This window comes from Cetorhinus maximus, chromosome 6 (genome assembly GCF_964194155.1).
Source record: "Cetorhinus maximus chromosome 6, sCetMax3.hap1.1, whole genome shotgun sequence".
Lineage (NCBI taxonomy): Eukaryota > Metazoa > Chordata > Chondrichthyes > Lamniformes > Cetorhinidae > Cetorhinus > Cetorhinus maximus.
Window position 1 is genome coordinate 6473630 of NC_135884.1, and position 23757 is coordinate 6497386.

At 46.6% G+C, this 23757-nt stretch overlaps 1 protein-coding gene across 1 annotated transcript in view; it reads right to left on the bottom strand.

The window, feature by feature from the left end:
- Nucleotides 1-7591: 7591 nt before the first annotated feature.
- Nucleotides 7592-23757, bottom strand: part of LOC144681409 (uncharacterized) — a 119587-nt gene continuing 103421 nt past the window's right edge. Inside the window, exons 43-47 of the mRNA XM_078543004.1 lie at nt 20226-20309; nt 17340-17465; nt 14040-14105; nt 10404-10574; nt 7592-7690 (exon numbers count right to left, since the gene is read on the bottom strand). Coding sequence (XP_078399130.1) covers nt 20249-20309 — 61 coding nt within the window. The 3' untranslated portion in view covers nt 7592-7690; nt 10404-10574; nt 14040-14105; nt 17340-17465; nt 20226-20248. The remainder of the gene's footprint in view (nt 7691-10403; nt 10575-14039; nt 14106-17339; nt 17466-20225; nt 20310-23757) is intronic.

Genomic DNA, 23757 nt, shown 5'->3' on the forward strand with positions numbered 1-23757 from the left:
CATGGATGCCCAGTCTTGAGTTACTAGATCTGTTCAAAATCTATCCCATTTTGCACGGCGGTAGCGCCACACAACACAATGGAGGGTATCTTCAATGTGAAGGCGGGACTTCATCTCCACAATCACTGTGCGGTGGTCACTCCTACCGATAGTGCCATGGGCAGGTAGGTCGGTGAGGATGAGCTCAAGTACGTTTTTTCCTCTCGTTGGTTCCCTCATCACCTGCCGCAGACCCAGCCTAGCAGCTACGTCCTTTAGGACTCGGCCAGTAGTGGTGCTACCGAGCCACTTTTGGTGATGGACATTGAAGTCCCCGACTCAGAGTACATTCTGCACCCTTTCCACCCTCAGTGCTTCCTCCAAGTGGTGTTCAATATGGAGGGGCACTGATTCATCAACTGAGGGTGGTACGTGGTAATCAGCAGGAGGTTTCCTTGCCCATTTTTGACCTGATGCCATGAGAATTCATGGGGTCCGGAGTCGATCTTGAGGACTCCCAGGGCAACCCCCTCCCAACTGTATACCACTGTGCCGCCACACCTGCTGGGTCTGTCCTGTCGGTGGGACAGGACATAACCAGGGATGGTGACTGTGGTGTTTGGGACATTACCTGTAAGGTATGGTTCTGTGAGGATGACTATATCAGGCTGTTGCTTGACTAGTCTGTGAGGCAGCTCTCCCAATTTTGGCACTAGCCCCCAGATGCTATTAAGGAGGACTTTGCAGCATTGACGGGGCTGAGATTACCTTTGTCGTTTCCGGTGCCTAGGCTGATGCCGGGTGGTCCATCCGGTTTCATTCCTATTTTGTCACTTTGTTGCGGTGTGATACAACCGAATGGCTTTCTAGGCCATTTCAGAGTCAACCTCATTGCTGTGGGCCTGGGGTCACGTGTAGGCCAGATAGGGTAAGGACGACAGATTTCCTCCCCTGAAGGTCATTAGTGAACCAGATGGGTTTTTACAACAATTGACAATGGTTCCATGGTCATCATTAGACTTTTAATTCCAGATTTTTTTTTATTGAACTCAAACTCTTACTTAGCGTTTTGCATTGCAGTCAATACTGTGGAAACATCATAAGGGGCTTTTATCTAAGCATTATTATCCTTAAATCTTTCTATTCTTTTGTGTTCTTCCTTTGATTTATAAATTTCTTTATAAAACAAAAAGTCAGATTTTTGGGAGGGGGCTTGGTGATACTCAGCCATTCAACTAAGGTAAATATTATAACTTGGGAAAACAGTAGGCAAAGGTCATGTGATCAAATGTCATGGGATTAAGCATCATGAGTGTCACGTGACATGGTATATGATCCAGGGTCACATGATCTCCAGGAATACATCAACCCAATGTAAACATAATCAAATGAAAGTGTTCCTTACCAACTAAACAGGCCCAAAAAGGTAAAAGTATATTTTAATATAGGCCGCAATATATATTGTATCTCCTCTTAGAATTAGTGATGATTATCTGACCTTTTATGAAAATTAACTGATAGGGGAAACTTATCTTTACTCAACTCAGGTGGTCAATCATATTGATTTACACTAAGTGAGTCACAAGAGAAATAGATTAGAAAGAACATCACCAGGATAATTAAATACCACAAATGTCTTAGTGCTTCATTATACTATATTAAGCTTTCTGTTCTTATTGACTATTAATGAATTGTAAATAATTGAGTTGTAAAGTGTGTGGTCAAGTATCTCGAGTGCTTTGTCATGTCAGAAGATCTGCTTGCTCGAGATGGAGAAGTTGTTAGTAAGGAGGGCATTTATAGTCTGCGACCACCATGAAATTCTGTATGCCATGATCCTGGCAGTTTCATGGGCACTGAGGGGAAGTCACCTCTTCGCATGGAGATATCGGTTCTGGTGGCTTTTCTGGCAACCATGTGCTCCCTGCGGCCAGAAAAAGCCAACTAACTGAAGCCTGGACCTCCCTCCCCTGTACTCGCCTCACACGGACTCCTCTTGTGGTGAATCCAGTTGTCCATCTTCCCCCTGTCTCTTCATGCACCAATCTTCACTGGATCCTGTTGCGGTGCGGAGGGGGAAGTGGGAACTACCAGCGTAAGGATTTTCTGTCATTACTGAGAAAACCACACAGGTGGCCATCGCTATCTGATGTGATGTGGACACTCTCTCCAGTGAAGGGACACACATACAGACAAACTCTCTTAACTAGACCCAGACAAGAGGGTTAACATGGGGACTGTAAAGTGTGAAGTGGGGTGAATGCTGGAGTTTAACTAGCTAAAACTGTGCGCAGAACTCTGATAGTCTACCTAGGACCATTGGCTTGGAGTTACATAGAAGCAATCCCAGCCCCACGAATGAACTGGGCTGTCAATTATCAGCAGCTCCCCTGAATACCTTGGACCTACTTGGCTGTGAAACATGGATAGCTTGCAGCTACCAAGAAAAGAAGCTCAACAATTTCCCCCTTTCACTGTCAGCAGCGTGTTATGTTTATATCCGGGCAGGACAAAAATCACAAATGTGGCAGTCCTCTCAAAGGCAGAGCTCCCAGGCTTGTTAACGCTCATCAAACAGAGGTGACTTTGTTAGCACGTCTACAGGATGAAGGAGGGCCACATACCCAAGGACTTTCTGGATGCTGAGGTAACCGGAGTCAGACAACCAGTAGGACGCTCAAAGCTCTGCCTCAAGGATGCCTGCAGGTGTGACATGAAGGCCCGATACATCGATTATCGCCCCTGGAAGCCACAAACTGGCGACAGAGGAAAATTGTGTCACTTCCTGTGGGTTGGCATACACCACCACAATGACCAGTGATTACACGCAGCTTGGCAACAGATGCCAATGCCGAAAATAACAGCCCATGACACTCGGTAGCTTCATATATGACACTTGTGGCAGAAGCTGCCTCTCCAGCATTGACCTCTTCAGCCACCAGCAAAGGTGTGCTATATAAAGACCCCTCCCCAATCTGAAATGGATTGTTTACTGCATATCCATCGTCTTTCGGAGATGGAAGGATGTGGACAAGTGTGTGCATGGCTCTGGTATCAGAACACTGTCTCTTCCACTGAGAATCGTCTTGGTTACAAAATGAACAGAAGGAGGGAGGTCATCCTGGAGTTATCACAGCCTGGTTACCTCTTCCAAGGGAAATAAGGTAATACACATTAATTCCTTCACAGTCACTGGGCCAAAATCACGAAACTCCCGATTGAACAGCACTGATGGAATACCTTCACCACACGGACTGCGGCACATAGAGAAGGTCTACCACCAACCTTCTCAAGGACATCTAGGGATTGGCAATAAATGCTGGCCCCAGCCCAAGGATTAATTCTTTAAATTTTGAATTCACTGACAAAAGAACTCCTAGAGAAACAGAAGAATAAGTACTTGCCTCCTTTCAAAAAGAGCAGAGACCTTTTGAAAAAAATAAGACGACGTCAGACACTTGTATTTATAGAGGTATGCAGTCTTTAATTCATCAAGTTTGGTCTGTGGGGTGACATTTATAATATATATTTATATAATATACACACATACAACACACACACACAGCACAGAAACACACGCACTCTCAATAAGCAAACAGAAGCCAGTGAACATTTCTGTGGAACCTGGGGACTGACAATATTAAAGGAAGACTGCCTGTTTTGCAAAAGCCATTGTGCAATTCTTCAGCTTGAAAGGCTTTCCCTTCAGAAATGTGCAGGAATCCTATCCGACTCCCTTTAAATCTTAAACTGATCGTTGCCCTGAAAAGGCCGCTTCAGAGTAAGGGTTTTAATCTTTTCGAGATTTGATTGAGAGTGCCCGAGAACTTAGGAGCATAGGCCAAGACCCTCAGTGCAAAATACGGCTGAGGTTTGAAAGGAGGTGGTAGGGAGGATGGGGGGGGAATCGAGTAGGAACGGTCAGATGGTATCAAACTTGTGTTTACTACTGCGAAAGGGGAGGTGGGGGGACCCTGCAAGAGGAGGGACCCCAACACTCCGGCTTGAGAACATGCAAATTAGAATATCGCCCGGTAGGATGAGTTTTGATTTCAACAAGGCGAGGGCGGAGGAAGAATGTGTCAGATCTGTAGCTTTACGAAAAGCGGGAGAGGGAAGACTAGAGGGATAAAGCGTGTCCGCAAATAGAGAAAGGAATGAAGGGTTGCAAAAGGGTGAACAGAGGGGGAGAGGAAGGAACCGGATGAGATAAAAGATCACATAATGTACCAGAGTGCAGGTCCTGTTGAGGTGTGAGGCTGGAAGAGCCAACCAAGATATGGGAGCAGGATTCACAATGGAATAAAGCACAGCCCAATAATTTTGTGCACCAAACAGAATGAAAACCTAAACGATGACAATCACAAAGATAATGTTCGGTAGATAGAAGCTCCTCCCCAGAGGGACTGGTCTTGCTTAAAGAGTGCAAGCTGGTCCCAGTCTAAAGATGGGCTTATGCCAATCTCCTAGCATTTGGTGAACTTTCCGTTTGACAGAATTATTTCGAGGGGAGAGGGGGGTGGAAATCAAGATTCTTTACCCGACAGTCAATCTTCCTTTAATAATACTGATGTAGGGCGCAAGGGGGAAGATACCTGATTAAAGGTTGGGAGGAATGTGCAGTATTGTCCGTAGTGACATTTTCCTTCATATCCTGTGAATGTTTTCATCATGCACAATAAATAATTTGGAAGCATGATGCTGGTGTGTAAGAGGCCTCTGCATTAAACTAAATCATGAATAAAGCACCAAGTGTTTTCCCTGATAGTTTCAGTACAGTGGTTGCAATCTATATTTATTATAATAGTTAACAAAAAAAAAAATGACACAACATAGTCAGCCCTATCCTTCCCACCTCCCACCGAATCTTTAATACTGGATCCCTTTCACAGTGCTTGCCTGTCTATTAAGGTGAAACCCTTGCTCTGACTGACTAGTCAAAGAAAGCAGTGGTAACATGGTTGAAGTTGAACCATTACTGCAGTGGAAAATTGCTGTGCTGTACCAATTCCAAGTGCTGATCTCTCAAACTGGCAAAAGGTAAGAATCACAGGGTGGGTGGGTGGGGCCCATCACACCCAAGGGGCCCATCACACCCAAGCCAGTTAACTGGAGATGCCCATTCCAATTTTAATTCCCCTTCTTTCATTTGTAAAGCACTTTGGGGGCAAGTCCCCTTTGTGACAATGCTGGCAAAGTGCGACGCACATAAACATTAGCAACGACAGTGGGTGTGACACATGCTACAACACAATGTGTGACCAAATATTGTCCTAAGCTCTGGAATTCCCTCCCTGAACCTCTCTGCCTCTCTCTCTCCTCTTTTAAACAGCTCCTTGAGACCTACCTCTTGGCCCAAACCTGTCCTAATATCTCCTTATGTGGCTTGGTGTCAGTTTGTTTAGTAATGCCCCCGTGAAGCACCTTGGGATTTTTTTTTTATTATTCATTGACAGGATGTGGGCTTTGCTGGCCAGGCCAGCATTTATTGCTCACCCCTAATCCCTAATTGCCCTTGAGAAGGTGGTGGTGAGCTGCCTTCTTGAACCGCTGCAGTCCATGTGATGTAGGTACACCCACAGTGCTGTTAGGGAGGGAGTTTCAGGATTTTGACCCAGCGACAGTGAAGGAACAGCGACACATTTCCAAGTCAGGATGGTGAGTGGCTTGGAGGGGAGCTTTCAGTTGGTGGTGTTCCCATCTATCTGCTGCCCTTGTCCTTCTAGATGGTAGTGGTTGTAGGTTTGGAAGGTGCTGCCTAAGGAGCCTTGGTGAATTCCTGCAGTGCATCTTGTAGGTGGTACACGCTGCTGCCACTGCTCGTTGGTGGTGGAGGGAGTGAATGTTTGTGGATGTGGTGCCAATCAAGTGGGCTGCTTTGTCCTAGATGGTGTCAAACTTCTTGAGTGTTGTTGGAGCTGCATTCATCCAGGCAAGTGGAGAGTATTCCATCACACTCCTGACTTGTGCCTTGTAGATGGTGGACAGGCTTTGGGGAGTCAGGAGGCAAGTTACTTGCTGCAGGATTCCTAGCCTCTGTCCTGCTCGAGTAGCCATATGACTAGTGCTGTTCAGTTTCTGGTCAATGGTAACCCCCAGGATATGGGTTCAAAACCCATCATAGCAGCTGGTGGAATTTAAATTTAATTAATAAATTTGGAATTGAAAGCTAGTTTCAGTAATGGTGAACATGAAACTATCGATTGACCCTTCTGGTTGACTAGGGAAGGAAATCTGCCATCCTTACCCGGTCTGGCCTACATGTCACTCCAGACCCACAACAATGTGGTTGACTCTTAACTGCCCTTTACAATGGGCAATAAGGGATGGGCAACAAATGCTGGCATTTCCAGTGACACTCACATCCCAAGGAAGAATGAAGGGAAAAAAAGTGTTGTGAACTTTAAGGAGGGGGATAGTGATAAACTTCAAAAGGACATAGACAGCCTGATGGAGGGCAGACAAGTGGTAGATGAAGTTTAATGCATAGAAGTGTGAAGTTATTCACTTTAGTAGGAACAATGAGGAGAGGCAATATAATATAAAGATTACAATTCCAAAGGGGGTGCAGCTGTAGAGGCACCTGGGGGGTATATGTGCCCAAATCACTGCGACCTCTACCACCAAGATGGACAAGGGCAGCAGATGCACAGAAACACCATCACTCACCATCCTGACTTGGAAATATATCGCTGTCCCTTCACTGGCGCTGGGTCAAAATCCTGGGACTCCCTCCCTAACAGCACTGTGGGTTTACCTACACCACATGGACTGCAGCGGTTCAAGAAGGCAGCTCACCACCACCTTCTCAAGAGAAGTTAGGGATGGGCAATAAATGCTCACCTCCGAAGAAAGGAAAAAATGAAGGTGGCACTGCAGGTTAATGATGCAGTTCTTAAGACATACAGCATCCTGGGCTTTATAAATAGGAGCAGAGAGTACAAAAGCAGGCAAGTTATGCTAAACCTCTATAAAACACTGGTTTAGCCTCTACTGGAGTATTATGTCTAATTCTGGGCAGCACTCTTTAGAAAGGATGTGAATGCATTAGAAAGAGAGTGAAGAAAAGAGTCATGAGGATTGGTTCCAGGGATGATGAACTTCAGTTATGTGGATAAATTGGAGAAGCTGGGACTGATCTCCTAAAGAGAGGATTAAGAGGAAATTTGATAGAGGCGTTCAAAATGGTGAGTGTTCTGGACAGAGTAGACAGCAAAGGCTTCCTAATTGCCTATTTGCCTGCAGAGAGGCTGCAGACGGACTTGCAACCAACACATTTTGAAAAAAGCATTTGAAAGCCTCGTCTCTTCTACAGAAGGCACAAGCACCGGTAGGTTATCAATGAGGACTTCACCAGTTAGTTTGACTGCAATCTATCCCCATGGTGATAACTGTCCTGCTGATGATGCAGAGCAGAATTTGGATACTGACGTATTACCATCCAAACAGCTTTCTGGTTTGTCTGTTCAATAACCATTCATAAAGATTTCTAAATTGAAAACTCTCAAAAAATATATAGCACCATCTTTTTTTTTAAAAAAACCATTGCATATTATCACGCCAAGCTCAATAATTACAAAAAGGATGCACACTCCTGCATCCCACCCTGCCTGCCCACCTCCCTTGTCCTTGCCCAGCCCTTAAGATTAAAATTTACATCTTTTTGACTTTTCTTGCTGTTTTGTTCAGCTTGTTCCTTCCTGGCTCGGTTCTGTCAAGACAAAAAAAAAAGAATAAAGATTTCAGTTTGCTCGTTTGCCTTTTTTTAAAACTTGTTAAGTTTCTTCACAATGTCCAAGTTCTGTGTAGTTTGACAAAATAGGCAAGTCCAATGGCCTCACAGGTCAAAACACTGCCTGGCAAAAGCCACCAAACTTAGTACGCCCAGGCCCAGCTCCTAGTCTGTCCCGGTTAAAGCGCTGATCAAGGATATTGAGGGCACTACAATTGCCCCAGCCTAGGCTTACGGGGGGAAATTGGGGGTTGGGCAAAATAAAGCAGCCAAGATTTCCTGTTAAAGCTGCATTGTTAAGATACACAGATGAAGGGCATTGTTTAAGTACTTAGAATACTTAGAAAAAGAGACTGGTCAAGTGGAGTCAGGGGATAGACACGTGACATGTTTCACTCTGTGAACAAATCCATTCCAAGTAAAGACTGGCTCTTTGTTTCTTTCTTCACTAACTCAGGACTCTAATAACATGCCATCAAAACTAAATTAACTGGTTATTCAACTCATTGCTTGTGGTAGGATTAAAATTCAGCCCCTCTTGGCTACGCCGTGATTCCTTTGGTAAGCATTTTGAGACGACTGGGGAAGGATCGGATTGGTGTCAGTTATGGTGGCCAACGGGGCTAAAGAGCTTGCTGACGTTCACTGTCAGGGCACACAGATAGAATCAAAAAGCACAGAATGAGATCATTTGGCCCATCGTGCTTGTACTAGCTCTCTAATTAGTCCCACTTACCTGTTCTTTCCCCATAGTCTTGCAATCTTTTCCTTTTCAATTATATATTCAATTTCCTTTTGAATGTTACTATTGAATCTTCTCCTACCACCCTTTCAGATCTTAACAACCCATTTTCTATTAAGCTGAGAGAGTCTCTCCACCTTTCCAAGGTACCAAAGGGTCTCAAAGAGGAACCATTCTTCAACAAGAGTCAGTGCCAACAGCGGAATGTGGGGAGGGGAGGGTGAAGGACAAATCAGATCCTTCTAGACTCAAGTCTAGAGTGAGGTTTATTAACTTATAATTATGCCTTTGGCCTAGAATAAGGTGAAACAAAATTGCCTTTCTGCAGATCTCAGGATATTTGAGCATCTTATTAATTGCAGCAGGAACATTAATGCAACTGCTCTGGCAGTTCCAATGAGCTTGAGGTCGGGACTGAAGACAGCATGGGGAGGGAAAGATATCATCGTCCAATCCCCCCCAAAGCCATGACTTCAGTTACTGTCAGTCAGTCCAACACAGGCAGACAAGGTGAATTGTTGCCAACAGAGCTGGCATCTGTTAAGGAGATACACTGGAACATTCTACCCATGCTTCAAGCTAAAGGCAACTCATGTCAAAAATTAAAAGTGGCAGCTTCATCCTTAATGTAATCAATTGATGCCAGTTATCTACACGTCAGGCTCCTCACATTTGACCAATTCCAATCTTTGTTTAACAAGCTGCCTAGTTTGCATCTGTGTTGTGAGTAGAGTAGCCTATATATAGTAAAGAGAAAGGAGGAAACGAAGAGGCAAAATTGAATGTATGTTGTACCTTTTCATGCCCTTCAGAAACATCTAAAAGTGCTTGTTGTACATTGAAGGGCAGTGTCTCTTGTTCTTAAGACAAAGGAGACAATGATGCACGCAGTAAGATCCCACAAATAACAATCAGGTGAATGACCAACTAATTTGATTTTGGAGGTCTTGACTGAGGGAGGAATGTTAACCTTATCATGTACCAAAAACCAACGGAACAGGCAGGCATGGCCAGAGTTTAGCAATAGTTTCATTGTTGTGTCAGCTGTGGCTCAGTGAGTTGCATTCTCATGTCCAAATTGGGAAATTGTCGGTTCGAGTCCCACTTCAGAGACTCGAGCACCAAATTCAGGTTGACAATCCCAGTGCAGCACTGAGGTTGTGCTGCACGGTTGAAGGTGGGGTTTCTTGGACGAGGTGTTAAACCGAGCCCACATCTCTCCTGTCAGGTGGATTCCTTGGCCATTATTTCAAAGAGGGACGTTCTCCCTCGGGTCCTGACAAATATGCATCGCTCAACCAATGTCATGCTATCTGGTCATTTATTCCACTGCGAGTCATGGGAGCTTGCTGTGCACTAATTGGCTCCTATGTTTCACATATTACAAAAGGGACTAAACTTCAAATGTACTACCTTGGTTGTAAAGTACGTTAGCATGTCCTGAGATTGTGAAAGGTGCTATATAAATACAATCTTATAGATGCCAAGTGTACCATCTCTAACAATGTAACTCTCCCTTAGTACGGCACTTAGATCCTACAAGCTTTCACTAGTAGCACAGAGTTGGTGCCATTCATTTTGGACTTAAACATATAATGGATTGGCAAGGTGGCGGTGGGGATGTAGGGGATGAGGGGAGAGGCTAAATAAAGTTTGTTGTTTGGTCAACAATGAAATGATGTGAAAACAAAAGGGAGTAATTTCCACTTGGATTGTCCAACACAGCCTTCGATGTTACAACAGATAAAACAGGATCACCCCATTAGAAATACCCCCTTCCCACACCCTCTGCAAGTGTTTTAATATCTTGATTGTGGTTAAAATAAGGGACTGTTACCCAGGAGTAATTATAAGGTTACAGTTCATTGATGAGTAAAGGGTTTAAGAAAAGAAAGCTAGGATGATTGGTAAAAGATGTAGAGCTTTCCTCGCAGGACATCTATCCCATACCTTTGTTATTCTTGCATCTCTGTTCGCAATCCTCCTGCGTCTGGAAGCGGTTTGTGTTACCATTACAGCCGCTGTAGATGAAGGGTCGGCACTTGTCAGTCTTCCTGTGGTAATACCAACGCAGTGTGTACCTGGAGCAGGTCCCTTCATCCAGGGGTAACAGACAGGGGTCTGCTCAATCCAAAGGACAGGCAAGTAGTTGGAAGAAAAGGAAATGTAACATTGGAGCTTTTTGTTAATAGAGCAGCTTCTTCCAAAAGTCTCACACTCTCACTCCCTCTTCCGAACCCTCTCCCCCCCTCACCTCAACTTTCACTCGCCCTCGCTCTGTCCTCCTATCCTCACTTCAATCTCTTCCCCCTACTCAGTTCGCCTCATCCCCCACTCTGCGCCTCGCCCCACTACCTCTCTCCCTCCCTCCCCCCACCGCTGCCTCTCTCCCTCCCTCCCTCCCCCCCACTGCCACCTCTCTCCCTCCCTCCCTCCCCCCCACCGCTGCCTCTCTCCCTCCCTCCCTCCCCCCCACTGCCGCCTCTCTCCTCCCTCCCTCCCCCCCACCGCCATCTCTCTCCCTCCCTCCCTCCCCCCCACTGCCACCTCTCTCCCTCCCTCCCTCCCCCACCGCCACCTCTCTCCCTCCCTCTCTCCCCCCCCCACCACCACCTCTCTCCCTCCCTCCCTCCCCCCCACCACCACCACCTCTCTCCCTCCCTCCCTCCCCCCCACCGCCATCTCTCTCCCTCCCTCCCTCCCCCCCACTGCCACCTCTCTCCCTCCCTCCCTCCCCCACCGCCACCTCTCTCCCTCCCTCCCTCCCCCCCCACCACCACCTCTCTCCCTCCCTCCCTCCCCCCCACCACCACCTCTCTCCCTCCCTCCCTCCCCCCCACCACCTCTCTCCCTCCCTCCCCCCCACCGCCACCTCTCTCCCTCCCTTCCTCCCCCCCCACCACCACCTCTCTCCCTCCCTCTCTCCCCCCCCACCACCACCTCTCTCCCTCCCTCCCTCCCCCCCACCGCCACCTCTCTCCCTCCCTCTCTCCCCCCCACCGCCACCTCTCTCCCTCCTCCCTCCCCCCTACCACCACCACCTCTCTCCCTCCCTCCCTCCCCCCCACCACCACCTCTCTCCCTCCCTCCCCCCCACCGCCACCTCTCTCCCTCCCTTCCTCCCCCCCCACCACCACCTCTCTCCCTCCCTCCCTCCCCCCCACCACCACCTCTCTCCCTCCCTCCCTCCCCCCCACCACCACCACCTCTCTCCCTCCCTCCCTCCCCCCCACCACCACCTCTCTCCCTCCCTCCCCCCCACCGCCACCTCTCTCCCTCCCTTCCTCCCCCCCCACCACCACCTCTCTCCCTCCCTCCCTCCCCCCCCACCACCACCTCTATCCCTCCCTCCCTCCCCCCCACCACCTCTCTCCCTCCCTCCCCCCCACCACCACCTCTCTCCCTCCCTCCCCCCACCGCCGCCTCTCTCCCTCCCTCCCTCCCCCCCACCGCCGCCTCTCTCCCTCCCTCCCTCCCCCCCACCGCCATCTCTCTCCCTCCCTCCCTCCCCCCCACTGCCACCTCTCTCCCTCCCTCCCCCCCATCGCCACCTCTCTCCCTCCCCCCACTGCCGCCTCTCTCCCTCCCTCCGTCCCCCCCACCGCCACCTCTCTCCCTCCCCCCACTGCCGCCTCTCTCCCTCCCTCCCTCCCCCCCACCGCCACCTCTCTCCCTCCCTCCCTCCCCCCACACCGCCACCTCTCTCCCTCCTCCCCTCCCACCGCCTTTCTCCCCCCTCCCACCGCCTCTCCCTCCCTCCTCTCCCCGACAGCCTCTCCCTCCCTCCCCTCCCCCTCCGCCTCTCGTTCCCTCCCCCCCAACAACCGCCTCTCTCTCCCTCCCCTCCCTCACCGCCTCTCGCTCCCTCCCCCCCCAACTACCACCTCTCTCTCTTCCAGCTCCCGGAATGTGATATTGGTGTTGATCAGATTGACGGACCAGCCACTGAAAGAAATATTTCACCATCTGTCCAGGTACAGCCTGGTACAGCTGTAATTAAACGTTCTGCCTTTCACTTTGCATTACCTACTGCACTGTCAAAGTTCTATTTCCCCACATCAGTTAATTGAGTGGCATTCACTGAATCCACTTCCTTGGAAGTACAAGGAACTGTTGGTGTGTCAGCAAACACGGCAGCCATTTCCCCCACCACTGAAGTAAATTAACCAATCATTTATTTTTGCCAAGTTTGACCAGGAAGCTGGGACAGCTTCCCCACTTTTCTTCCAATCGGTCTTCAGTCTTCCCAATATTTGAGCTCTTCAATGGACCTTCGACAATGCTTGAGTAGTCAAGACAGAACTAGGTTAATGTCTCATCCAAGGAGGGGTACGTCCAAGAGTGCAGTGTTCCCTCAGAGTGATCGACTCGATTGTGGAATGATGCCCTGGTGCTGCTTTCTGACCCAGAGGTGACAGTGCTACCACCTAGGCCGGGCTAAGTTGGGCAAATAATTAATTGGTGAACCAAATTGAAAAACAGGCGATCTGGTCATTTACCTCATTGCTGGTTGAAGAATCTTTGCTGTGCACCAATTGGCTGCCGTGGTTCCCTCTAACAGTTACTGTCAATTATTTATACTTCATTGGATGTAAAGTGCTCTGGGACATCTTGAGGTCATGATAGGCACTATAGAAATGCAGTTTTCTTCACTGCCCATTTTGTCTTGTGTGATATGACCTGTATGAAAAGGGTGATTTTACCTCAGACACCTAGGGATAGCGGAGGCTGGTGTCCTTTATGTCATCCATCTAGGCTTTAGTACAGTGTGTCCTGCAAACAATGATTTAGTACAGGGTGTCCTGCAAAGCACTAGATGGAGTTAAAGTGAAGCACTCATTCCGAGCTGAAGGGCCAGCGAGAATATCTCTCCCTCCCGACCGCTTATCGCCAGCCAGACTCCAGACGTCTCAGTTCAATTATTAGGATGGAGTGGATTTCAGGTCGAAAGGAGCCAAAAAGGATGGAAAAGCAAATGCAAAAGGATGAAAAATGTCCCAGAGAGCAGAAACTTTGAAGGGGTCTCCTGCTTCTGCGAGACGTCAAGCAGAGGTTATGTGATTGCTGGGGGCAGGGAAAGTTGAACAAGATGTTGCACATCTCCTGAAGCCAGCTTGCAGATCATAAAGCCAAAGGCATCCTATTCTGGTCTCAGCAATAATGGGGTCCCTACAACCTAAGAGGGTGTCCTAGACGTAAACGCACTACTTGGTCTGGGCCTTAACCCTAAGATCAAGAAAGGTCGGAGATTCAATCCCTAGCCCGTGTCCCGTTGGCTGATATGATTGTGGAGTGATCTTGGATCAGGGAAAGGATGGGATGAGCTTGTTCATCCCATTATTGTCCCGTCACCCCTGCTGGCAGACACGAATGCTGGGCGTGAAGAGGATTAAGCTGAGCTGCGGAGAGGAGTGAGCTTGGCTGTGATGCAGGTCCCCCTCCCCTTCCCCTCAACCCCCAACCACCACCCCCCCACCCCACAACCAATTCAACCACCACCGCACACCACCCCTACCCCTTCACCTCAGAGACTGCTGGCTTTTGGGTTCGCATGTGAAGAGTGAACCAGGTTCACAAGGTTCCTACCTTGTGCGGAGGCTTCTCTTCTATACCTTTCCTGTTGTGGTGCAGCTGTGGCGTCTACGTTATCGCCTGTCGGTGGAAGGCAAACCAAGTCAGTGGTCCCTTTAATGGAACTGGAGGTGCACGCTCAGCATTTCAAACTGTTTGAGTGAAGGATCCTTTGCTGGCACCAATGTGGTAGGTAGAACCAGTCCACAGCTTAGAAACAGGCCATGCTGGTATTTATGCTCCAGACATGTTTTCCACCCCTACTTAATCTAATTTCATCAGCACATCCTTCTAATACCTCATGTGCTTATCCATGAGGCCCCTTAAATGCATCTTGTCTCAATCACTCCCTGTGGCAGCGAGTTCCACATTCTTAGTTGTCTTTTAGTGAAGAGCTTTCTCAGAAATCCCATGTTAGATTTATCAGTGACTATCTGATATTTAGGACCTACGGTTTTGAACAAGTGGAAACATCTTCTCCATGTCTACCCTGTCAAACCCTTTCATTACCTTAAGGACTCCTTTCAGGTCATCCTTCTGCCTTCTCTAGATAAAAATTTCCCAGTCTGTTTAGCCTTTCCTGTTAAGTATGTCCTATCAGTTCTGGTGTCACCTTGTGAATGTTTTTTTCCCTCCACCTTTTTAAATGCCTCTCTATCCTTCCAATAACAGAGATCAAAATATGCACACGACCGCAGGTGCCATCATTTCATTCAATGGCAGAATAGGGTCCAGGGACTAAATGACCTACTCCTGTTCCCAAGTGTGGTTGATACAAGTTCGATATGGGATTAGCTTGGAGTCTTCAGAAACTGAAAATTAATCTCCAGAAAATTGCTACAAGCAAAAGGCCTGGAGAAAATTACGAGGGAATTTATAAAAATTGCATTGCTGGAAGAAAAGAGACCGCGCTGTCGAAGTTTTTTGTCTTGCACTCATCAGGACAGATACAAGAATGCCAAATTTCAAAGGGAGCAACGATTTATAACCGCATGAGAAAAGGGTTCTGATTGGTTGGCAAGTCGACTCGGATTGGCCAAGGCATTTGCTATGGAGAATGCACCAGGGAACTGTTGTCCCCATGCTTTTTAATTCGAAAAATCAAAAATGGGGTGGAAAAGCTGTTTGACTGACAGTCAAGAATCATCCAATCTGCTTTCTAATTGGCAAGGGAAGGCGGGACGCTATGAGGATGGATATGATGGGAGAACAAAGCTGGCTGTGGATGTGTGTGTGTGTGTGTGTGTATGTTTGGGGTGTATGGGAGGCAGTGAGTGTGCATATGAGAAAACTTCCAAGAATACATTCAACCAGAGTTGTCAATGCTGGTTAGAGGTTGGAGGTTTGAGGGCATGATTCCTTGCATGCCTGCTGTGAGTTGTCAGGGAAAAGCAACAGCTAAAGTCTAGATGATTCTCCCTCTCCCTCAACACAGCAGTGGCACATGTGCCTAGGAACCCATTGAGGTTTCTGTGTACACTGGCTGACTGAATGGAGACAATACTTGTTTTAAGGAACATTGGAACAGGAGTAGACCATTCAGCCCTTTGAGCTTGTTCTGACATTCAATTAGATCGTGGCTGATCTTTACCTCAACTCCATTTACCCAACTGTGCTACATGTCCTTTGATACCCTTACCAACCATTAACTTCTCAACGGCAACTAAGGATGGGGAATAAATGCTGACCTTGTCAACAATGCTCATAGCCCATGAACAAAATTTAAAAAAATTAGATCTATTAATCTTAGATACAAATGCAAAATTCTGCGGATGCTGGAAATCTGAAATAAAAACAGAAAATACTGGAAGTGCTCAGCAAGTCAGGCAGCTTCTGTGGAGAGAGAAACTGGGTTAACGTTTCAGTTGATGATCATGCGTCAGAACTGGAAGGTGTTAGAGACTTAACCAGCTTTTAAACAAATCCAAGGGCAGGAACAGGGAAGGGGAGAGGGAGGAAAGAACAACAGGGAAGGTCTGTGAATGGAGGGAAGGCAGGAGCGAGTTAGTGACAAAGGGGTGAATAGTGCAAGGTGAAAGGGGATTGGTAACGGGATGTGTTAAGAAACAAAAGTTTGGTTTGGAGCTGGTGGAGGATCTTTGCTAACAGATGCTGTCCAAGACGGGGAACAACGGTTATAGAATCATAGAACGGTTACAGCACAGAAAAAGACTATTCGTCCTGTCATGTCTACGTTGGGTCTCTGCAAGAGCAACTCAGCTAACCCCACTCTCCCAGCGTTTCCCCGTAGCCTTGCAAATCTTTTCCCTTCACGTGCTTATCCAATTCCCTTTCACAAGCCACGACTGAACCTGCCTCCGCCACGCACTCAGGCAGCGCATTCCGGATCCTCGCCGCTTGCTGCATTATGATGGGAAATCTTTGAATTTAATCTCTGTTTTGAGCTGTTCTCCAGCACCCTCAAGCCGTTTGGGGGCGGAGGATTCCAGATTTGTGCTACTACCGCCCGGAAATTGCAGGGATACGTGAAATGCTCTCCAAGGGAAGTTTCAGAGTTCAGGCATTTTTCTCCACTGCCCCTGGGTATCTGCATTCTATTCTGGAATTGCTCCATCGCATCTGGGGAAGTCTACCATCAGAAATCAAAGTGAGGCCTGGCCCTACTCAGATTCTGATATTTCAGTTCTCAGTTCTCCTGAAATCACAAGCGAAAAGAAAATGACACCAAAATATTAAAGAGACCTGAAAATTCAACACGGCCTTTTGGGTCTCTGCTAAACCTTCGAGTGAGGAACGCCTACTGACAAAGACTGGTAAAGTAGCGTACATTAGAAATAACCTTGTATTATTCAATTATTCAAGATAAGAACAAGAATAAAAAAGGAGCAGTAGGATATGTAATCCCCTGAACCTGCTCCACCATTCAGTTAGATCATGGATAATCTTCCCATCAACTCCGCCTTTCTGCCTGAGCCCCATATCTCTCGAGTCCCTCAGTGCCCAAAAATCTATCAATCCCTGTCTTTAACCATATTCGTCAACTGAACAGCGACTGGAGTTCTCAAGATTCAAGACCCTCTGAGGGAAAGAAGTTCTCTTCATCTCAGTGCCCATATCCTGAGACTGTGGCCCTCTAGTTATAGGCTTTCTAGCCAGGGAAACGGTCTCTCAGCATCCGCTGTACCAAGCCCTCGAAGAACTTTATACATTTCAATGAGATCAACTCTCACTTCTCTAAACTCCAGAGGATATAGGCCCATTCTACTCAATCCTGCACGCTGGTGTGACCATATTTTCTCTAAATACTGAAAAGGAAACCAGGTGTTAAGGAATAAAATGGTGAGGGACACTTACGCATCATCTCCGAGCTTTGGAACTGTTCCAGTCCGTCATCTTCTGTCGGTTCATTGTAGCTTTCCACTGTATAGAAATGCTCGTAGTCCGGGTCATTGCCATTCACCACCACTCTCAGTTCCTTCCCTTCAGAATTGTTAATAGCAGGAAGAAAGAAGAAAGCTTGCTTTAAACATACCACACGCCACCATCCGACAGGTCAGACACTAAATTAGTGGCCATGAGATGAAGGGCCAACATCATTAAGAATTGAAGGGAAGACTAATTTACATTTAAATAGGAGAATAGCCTGAAGGCCATTCACTCTGCAGATCAAATCATTAGTTCTGCCGATTGATGAGAGAGGGGGTAGAATTTAATGCCCTCCTCTGTGGCAGGTTTGGTGGCAGTGGGGCATTAAATCAGTTGGGAGCAGATGGGGATATTCCAGGCTTACGTATTCTAACATTTCCTTCTTAGGCTCAAGGGCCTATGAAGTGCCTCGGGAAGTTTTGCCATATCAAAGGTGCTATATCAATGTAAGGTTTTGCTACTGTAACAATGGTGAATAATTACTTCAAAGGAAGGGGAATAGATGATTTTCCGTTTTATCAATGAGGATGAGAAAAGTAACAGGTAGAAGCAAAGCCTCATGTGCGCTCAGAACTGCTCCCGTTCCTCCACTGTAACTTTGCCCTAAGTGAGCTTAAACTGAATTTCCGATATGCCTCTGGAGAAGTTACAATGATGGAACGAGAGAAGCTGAGAGGACATTCCAGGCCAAACATATCAGAAACACGAAACACAATCACAAGTTCCAGTTAACACGTAACAAACTATCCGAGGATGTAATTTGGGGCAGCGCTATACAGCGGGCAGGAGTTTGAGATCGGCACCCCCTTCGGGCAATGTGGACCTGAGTGTTACTGCCAATTCTTAGTCTCCCTCCGGTCAGCGAATAAAAAACTCTGGGTTCAATTTTACCGTCGGCTCTCCATCAACAGATGATTCAAAGCGATCATTCTACATTTCCCACGATGGAGGTTGGTGACTAGCAATGGGAGACTGTCTCGCACACACCCAAACTCGTGTTTGAATCCCACAACACAATCGGATAGAAATTCCAAGTAGTTCTATTTTCACAAGACCACTTAACGCACTCACAGCAAATCCCTCTCTGTCATGTTACAACGTGGGCATATGCGAAGCTGCTGTGCTGAGTGTTCAAGAGCAGATTGTAATTTCTACCAAAAATTGACACCAATGATGCTGAAAATGTTGGAGAGATGAATCCAGCAAATAAGCTGTCATTAAATTCCTGTTGCTATTTTTAGGAATGAAACCATTTTGAATCTGAGCTCTTCAGTTTTATTTTAAAAAGACTCTGGGTTGAATTTTCGCTCTTTGTGTGGGGGGCAGGGTGGGGGCGGGAATGGGTGGTGGTTGCGGGGGGGTGGTGGGAAACACGGGCTGGGATTGTTTCCGGGTCCCAAACCTGGCTCTGGGGGATATAGTCATTCTTTGGGATGTTGACTGATTGTCATGGAGACAGGTTCCTTGTCTAATTAAGGGCAGCAGGCAGGCTCTCAAAACTGGACAGCCAATCAGAGCCCAAAGGTTAGGCTTAACTTGCAGGGGAGCAACATTCTTAGGGCAGAATTTAGCCCTCGATGGGCGGGCAGGCCCCACCGGCTCAGCGGCGGGCGGGCAGCTGAACTCCGCCGCCGAAACGGGCCCCACGGCCATTTTAAGTGGGCGGGCCAATTAAGGCCCCGCCCAGCGGGCCACCCGACAGGAAGCGCTATGCACTCCCTGTGCGGGGGGGGGCGGGCGGAGGAGAGAGGAGGGATTCCCCAACTGTCAAAGTGCACTCTTTCACACATAAGAGCGCACTGCTCCCTGAGGCTAAGTGCTGTCTCAGGGAGAGCGCTGAAAGCTTAATAAACCTAAAAAATAGCAAAATAAAAAAAATATTAACATGTCCCCCTCATGTGACAATGTCACATGAGATGGGACATGTTAATAAATATTACATAAAGTTTATTAAAGTTTTTAAAAACAGACATGAAATCTCATCCCGCCAGTGGATGAGGTTTCATGTATTATCAGAAGCCCGCTGGGGCTCCTGGCCTGCCCACCAGCCTTAAGGTTGGACGGGCAGGGCCTCTAATTGGCTTAATTATCCTGTCAATGGCCTCAATTGGCCATTGACAGGTCGGCGGGCGGACAGCTGATTTCGCTGTCCGCCCACCTTCCTGAATATTTAAATGGGGCGGGATGACATCGGGGGTTCCTCCCAACATCATCCCGCGTTATTTTCCCATCGGCGAGCAGGCCCCGCCCCCAACCCGCCAACGGAAAAATTCTGGCCTTAACGATGGAAGGGAAGGTATATCCATGCATTTGAATTTTGTCTTCTTTAACAACATGGGGGGGGGAAGCCACATAAAGGTAGAAATGAATAGGAGGGTATTTTTGTTATTCCAATCCCAAGCCAGTTGGCGAAGTATGAAACTAGATACTAATACTTTTCTTGATAATAATTTTATTCACAGAATTCAGCATTGCATATGTCTGCTTCCTACCTACCAACCCAGTGTCCTAGCACTCTCTATAAATACTCGAAGTACTTATTTAAACAACGGCATTCACCTGTGTATCTTAACAATATAATTAACATTCTATTAACAATATTGACTGGGTTAGTTGAAGAAAGGTGGGAAGAGGCTGGCGTGAAGCATAAACACTGGCACAGTTCACTTGGGCTGAATGACTTGTTTCTGTGTTGCAAAGTCCACGTAATCCTTTGTGCTAATTAGTAATTTTAAAAAATGCTCAACAAAAACACAAATTGAAGAAATACCGCTTTGGAGACATGACACAGAAGACAAAGTGACACAGACTCACCATTGGCACCATCATAGTCCTCCTCATGTGAGATCTTTAAAACAGGGATTTGGCGGGAATAAGATGGTAAGTGTGACGAGAAACCTAGATGAAGCAGGGGACAAGGACAGCACGGACAACACAACAATAATTAACACAGCGGCCAAAGCTGGGACCAGTATTTGATGGAAAACAAGACCAAACTGCAATGCCAATGGCTCCAGATGAGACAGAGATATATAAGATGGAGGCTCCATTTTGGGCTGGAGTTTTAGGCCAAGGGAATGTCATCAAATACTTTGGGTTTTAAAGAAAACAAAAATGAAGGCCGTGGAGAAATCAATCAATCAATCTGTCTATCTATCTGCCTATGTATTGAGCTATTTATGGTGTATGTATCGGTTGATCAACATACATATAGATGTTCAAATTCCAGTTATCGTTTGTCACACTTTAGTTAGTGGGAAATAAAGAAAGTCAACTCCAACTGTGTTTTGCTGGCTTTGAAAGACTGAGCTCTCCTCATGGACAACAGGCAAGAATGTGCCAATTTAAAGAAAGCAACCCATTAAATCCCCTCAGCTGGTACCTATTTAGATCACTAACCCACAGTGAATGCCCAAACACTGGCTTAATTTAGTGAAACACCAACTTGGCAAATAAACAAGCCCCCCCCGCCAATTTTCACCTTCCATAAACTTCAGCTCATCCAAAGCACTGCTGCCTGTATCCTAACTTTCATCAAGTCTCATGCACCCCTGTGCTCACTGACCTACATTGGCTCCCGGCAACATGGAGATTTTAAAATTCTCACCCTTGTTTTCAAATATCTTTTTAGCCTCACCCTTCCAACCTCTGCAACCTCCTCCAGATGTCAAACCCTCCAAGATCTCTGAACTCCTCCAATTCTGGTCTCTTGCGGATTCCTGATTTTAATCACTCCGCCATGGGCGACTGTGCCTTCAGCTGCCTGGGCCCTAACCCTCTTTAAACCTCTCCAGCTCTCTGTCTCTCCTCCTTTAAGATAGTCCTTAAAGCTTTCCTCACCTGTCCTCATATGTGGCTTGGTATCAAATTTTGTTTGATAACACTCATGTGAAGCACCTTGGGACATTTTACAACATTAAAGGGGCTATATAAATGCAAGTGCTTATTGTTGAAATTGTAGAGGAACTGCAAAATGTCATTCTGCCTGATGTGGTGTTTTTCCACTGGGTTTGGGCAGTTATCGATAGATCAAGCAAAGACAAACCCATTATCAATCAGCAATGCACACAAGTGTGGTGTGGTCCTTATCGGAGCAGCTTCTTAAAGTAAATGTACTTAAAATCCATCAAATACTGTGAATAAGAGACAAACAATTCACTAAAAGCACCCACATTGACCGTACCATCAGGTGTCTAAGCCGCAGGACATTTATTTTAACTAAATTTCTGCTGAAACTTTCATGTAACTGATGTCCAACTCTAACGGATTAGTTGTTCCACAAGTGCCAATCAGTTGTTGAATTTGTTGATTAGTTGATCTAGAGAACAGAGCAAGCAGATTTGGTCCCAAAACCCAGAAAGTACAATGCGACATATCAATCCAGGTAGAGTCACAGGCAGATTGCTAATATATGGAGTTAGTCATCAACTGGTGTGGGGACTGGAGACTCTGCCAGTATTTTCAAATTAGTGTGTGACATTTCCAATGCAAGTCAGAACAGAGAGTGCAATAAGAATTCTGAGTGGCAGATAAGAACAGCCAGACAAATAGCCGGGAGTTAAAGATGGCCTGTTGATTATGCCCCTTGAAATTCCTTCATGAGGATATCATGACCAACATTAGTTCAGCAGGTTGGATTTTTAGGATGTAGGAGAGGCTCAATGGGTGATAATATGACCTTTGCTTTGGTACTGCATTTCTTCAGGCTTGCCCAGGTTTATGTTAAATCAGCAATTACTTTCTCCTCCAAAACAATAAAGGGGTGAAATTGCTTGGGACTTCTCCCGCTGTACAGGAATACCTCCGGCAGAAATTTGGCAGAGCCTCTTTTTTCACACATAAACAGCACTCCGCCAAGCCTACAGAGGTGAGAGGGGAGTAGAAGCGAGCATATTTGTCTCTTCCAGTTTTTAAAATCCGGTTTCAAGCAGTATATCCAATCCGTCAGTCGCAAGCCATTACTTTTGATATATTTAGGGGGAGACAGTGGCGTAGTGGCCATGTCACTAGACTAGTAATCCAGAGGCCCAAGCTAATGCTCTGGGGATGTGGGTTCAAATCCCACTGAGGTAGCTGGTGGAATTTAAATTCAATTAATAAAAAGCTGGAATATGAAGCCAGTTTCAGTAATGGTAACCATGACAACTATCATTGATTGTCATAAAAACCCATCTGATTCACTAATGCCCCTTTAGGGAAAGAAATCTGCCATCCTTACCTACTCCAGATCCATAACAATGTGGTTGACTCTTACTGCCCTCTGAAATGGCCCAGCAAGCTGCTGAGTTCAAGGGCCATTAGGGATGGGCAACAAATGTTGGCCTTGCAAGTGACACCCACATCTCATGAAAGAATAAAGAAAAAAACATCTGGGCAGATGTTCCCAGCACCATCTAACACTCTTTGAAAAGGCTCGTTTTATGAAATGGAATTTCTCGTCTGTACATTGATTCTCCAACCTCTCTCTATCACAACCCTTTTACAAAGCCTTGCTTTGTCAATATTGTGCACTTCTGAACTTTCTTCTCTTGTTCCTCCAAAGTGTTTAAATGTTGCACCAACTACATTCTTTCTCCTCCTTGCATGCCCGCTGTGTTCAAATTGAGACTCACTGTACCGTCTTCCATTCTAATGGTAAGTTATCCCAGTGTTAGCCGTGACTCAATGGGTTGAACTCCTGCCTCTGAGTCAAAAGGCTGTGGGGTCATGTCCCACGCCAGACACTTGGGCACAAAAATCTAGGTTGACACTCCAAAGCAGCAGTGAGGGTGTGCTGTGATGTTAAACCGAGGTCTCACCTAATCTCTCAGGTGGACATCAAAGATCCCATGAGCACTATTCTGATGAGCAGGGGGAGGGGATTTCCCCAGTGTCCTGACAAATATTTATTCCTCAACCAATATCACTAAAACTAATTATCTTGTTGTTATATTGCTGTTTGTGGGAGTTTGCTGTGTGTAAATTGGCTCCTGTGTTTTCCTGGATTACAATAGTGACTCCACTTGCAAGTCAGTCTCATACTTTCCTTCTCTCTTCCTTTTTCTCTCTCTCTCTTTCTTTCTCTTTCCTTCCTATGACCTCAAACTGGTGGGCTTCTGACATTGCTGTCTCCTTCGAAGAAACATTTTGCCTCCCTCTGCCACCTTTACTCAGTAAAAAAAAATTGCAGAGTAACTATCACCTGGGAACATTTGGGAGGGTGTAGCAGCATTCAAGCTGCTTTGAAATCCAATGCATTGGTGACGTCAAATTGTTATTCAATCAACTATTTGACCAGAATTTAGCTACTGCGACTCACACACCTGATAATGTGGTCTTACCATCTACTAAATGTTCATAATCAGAT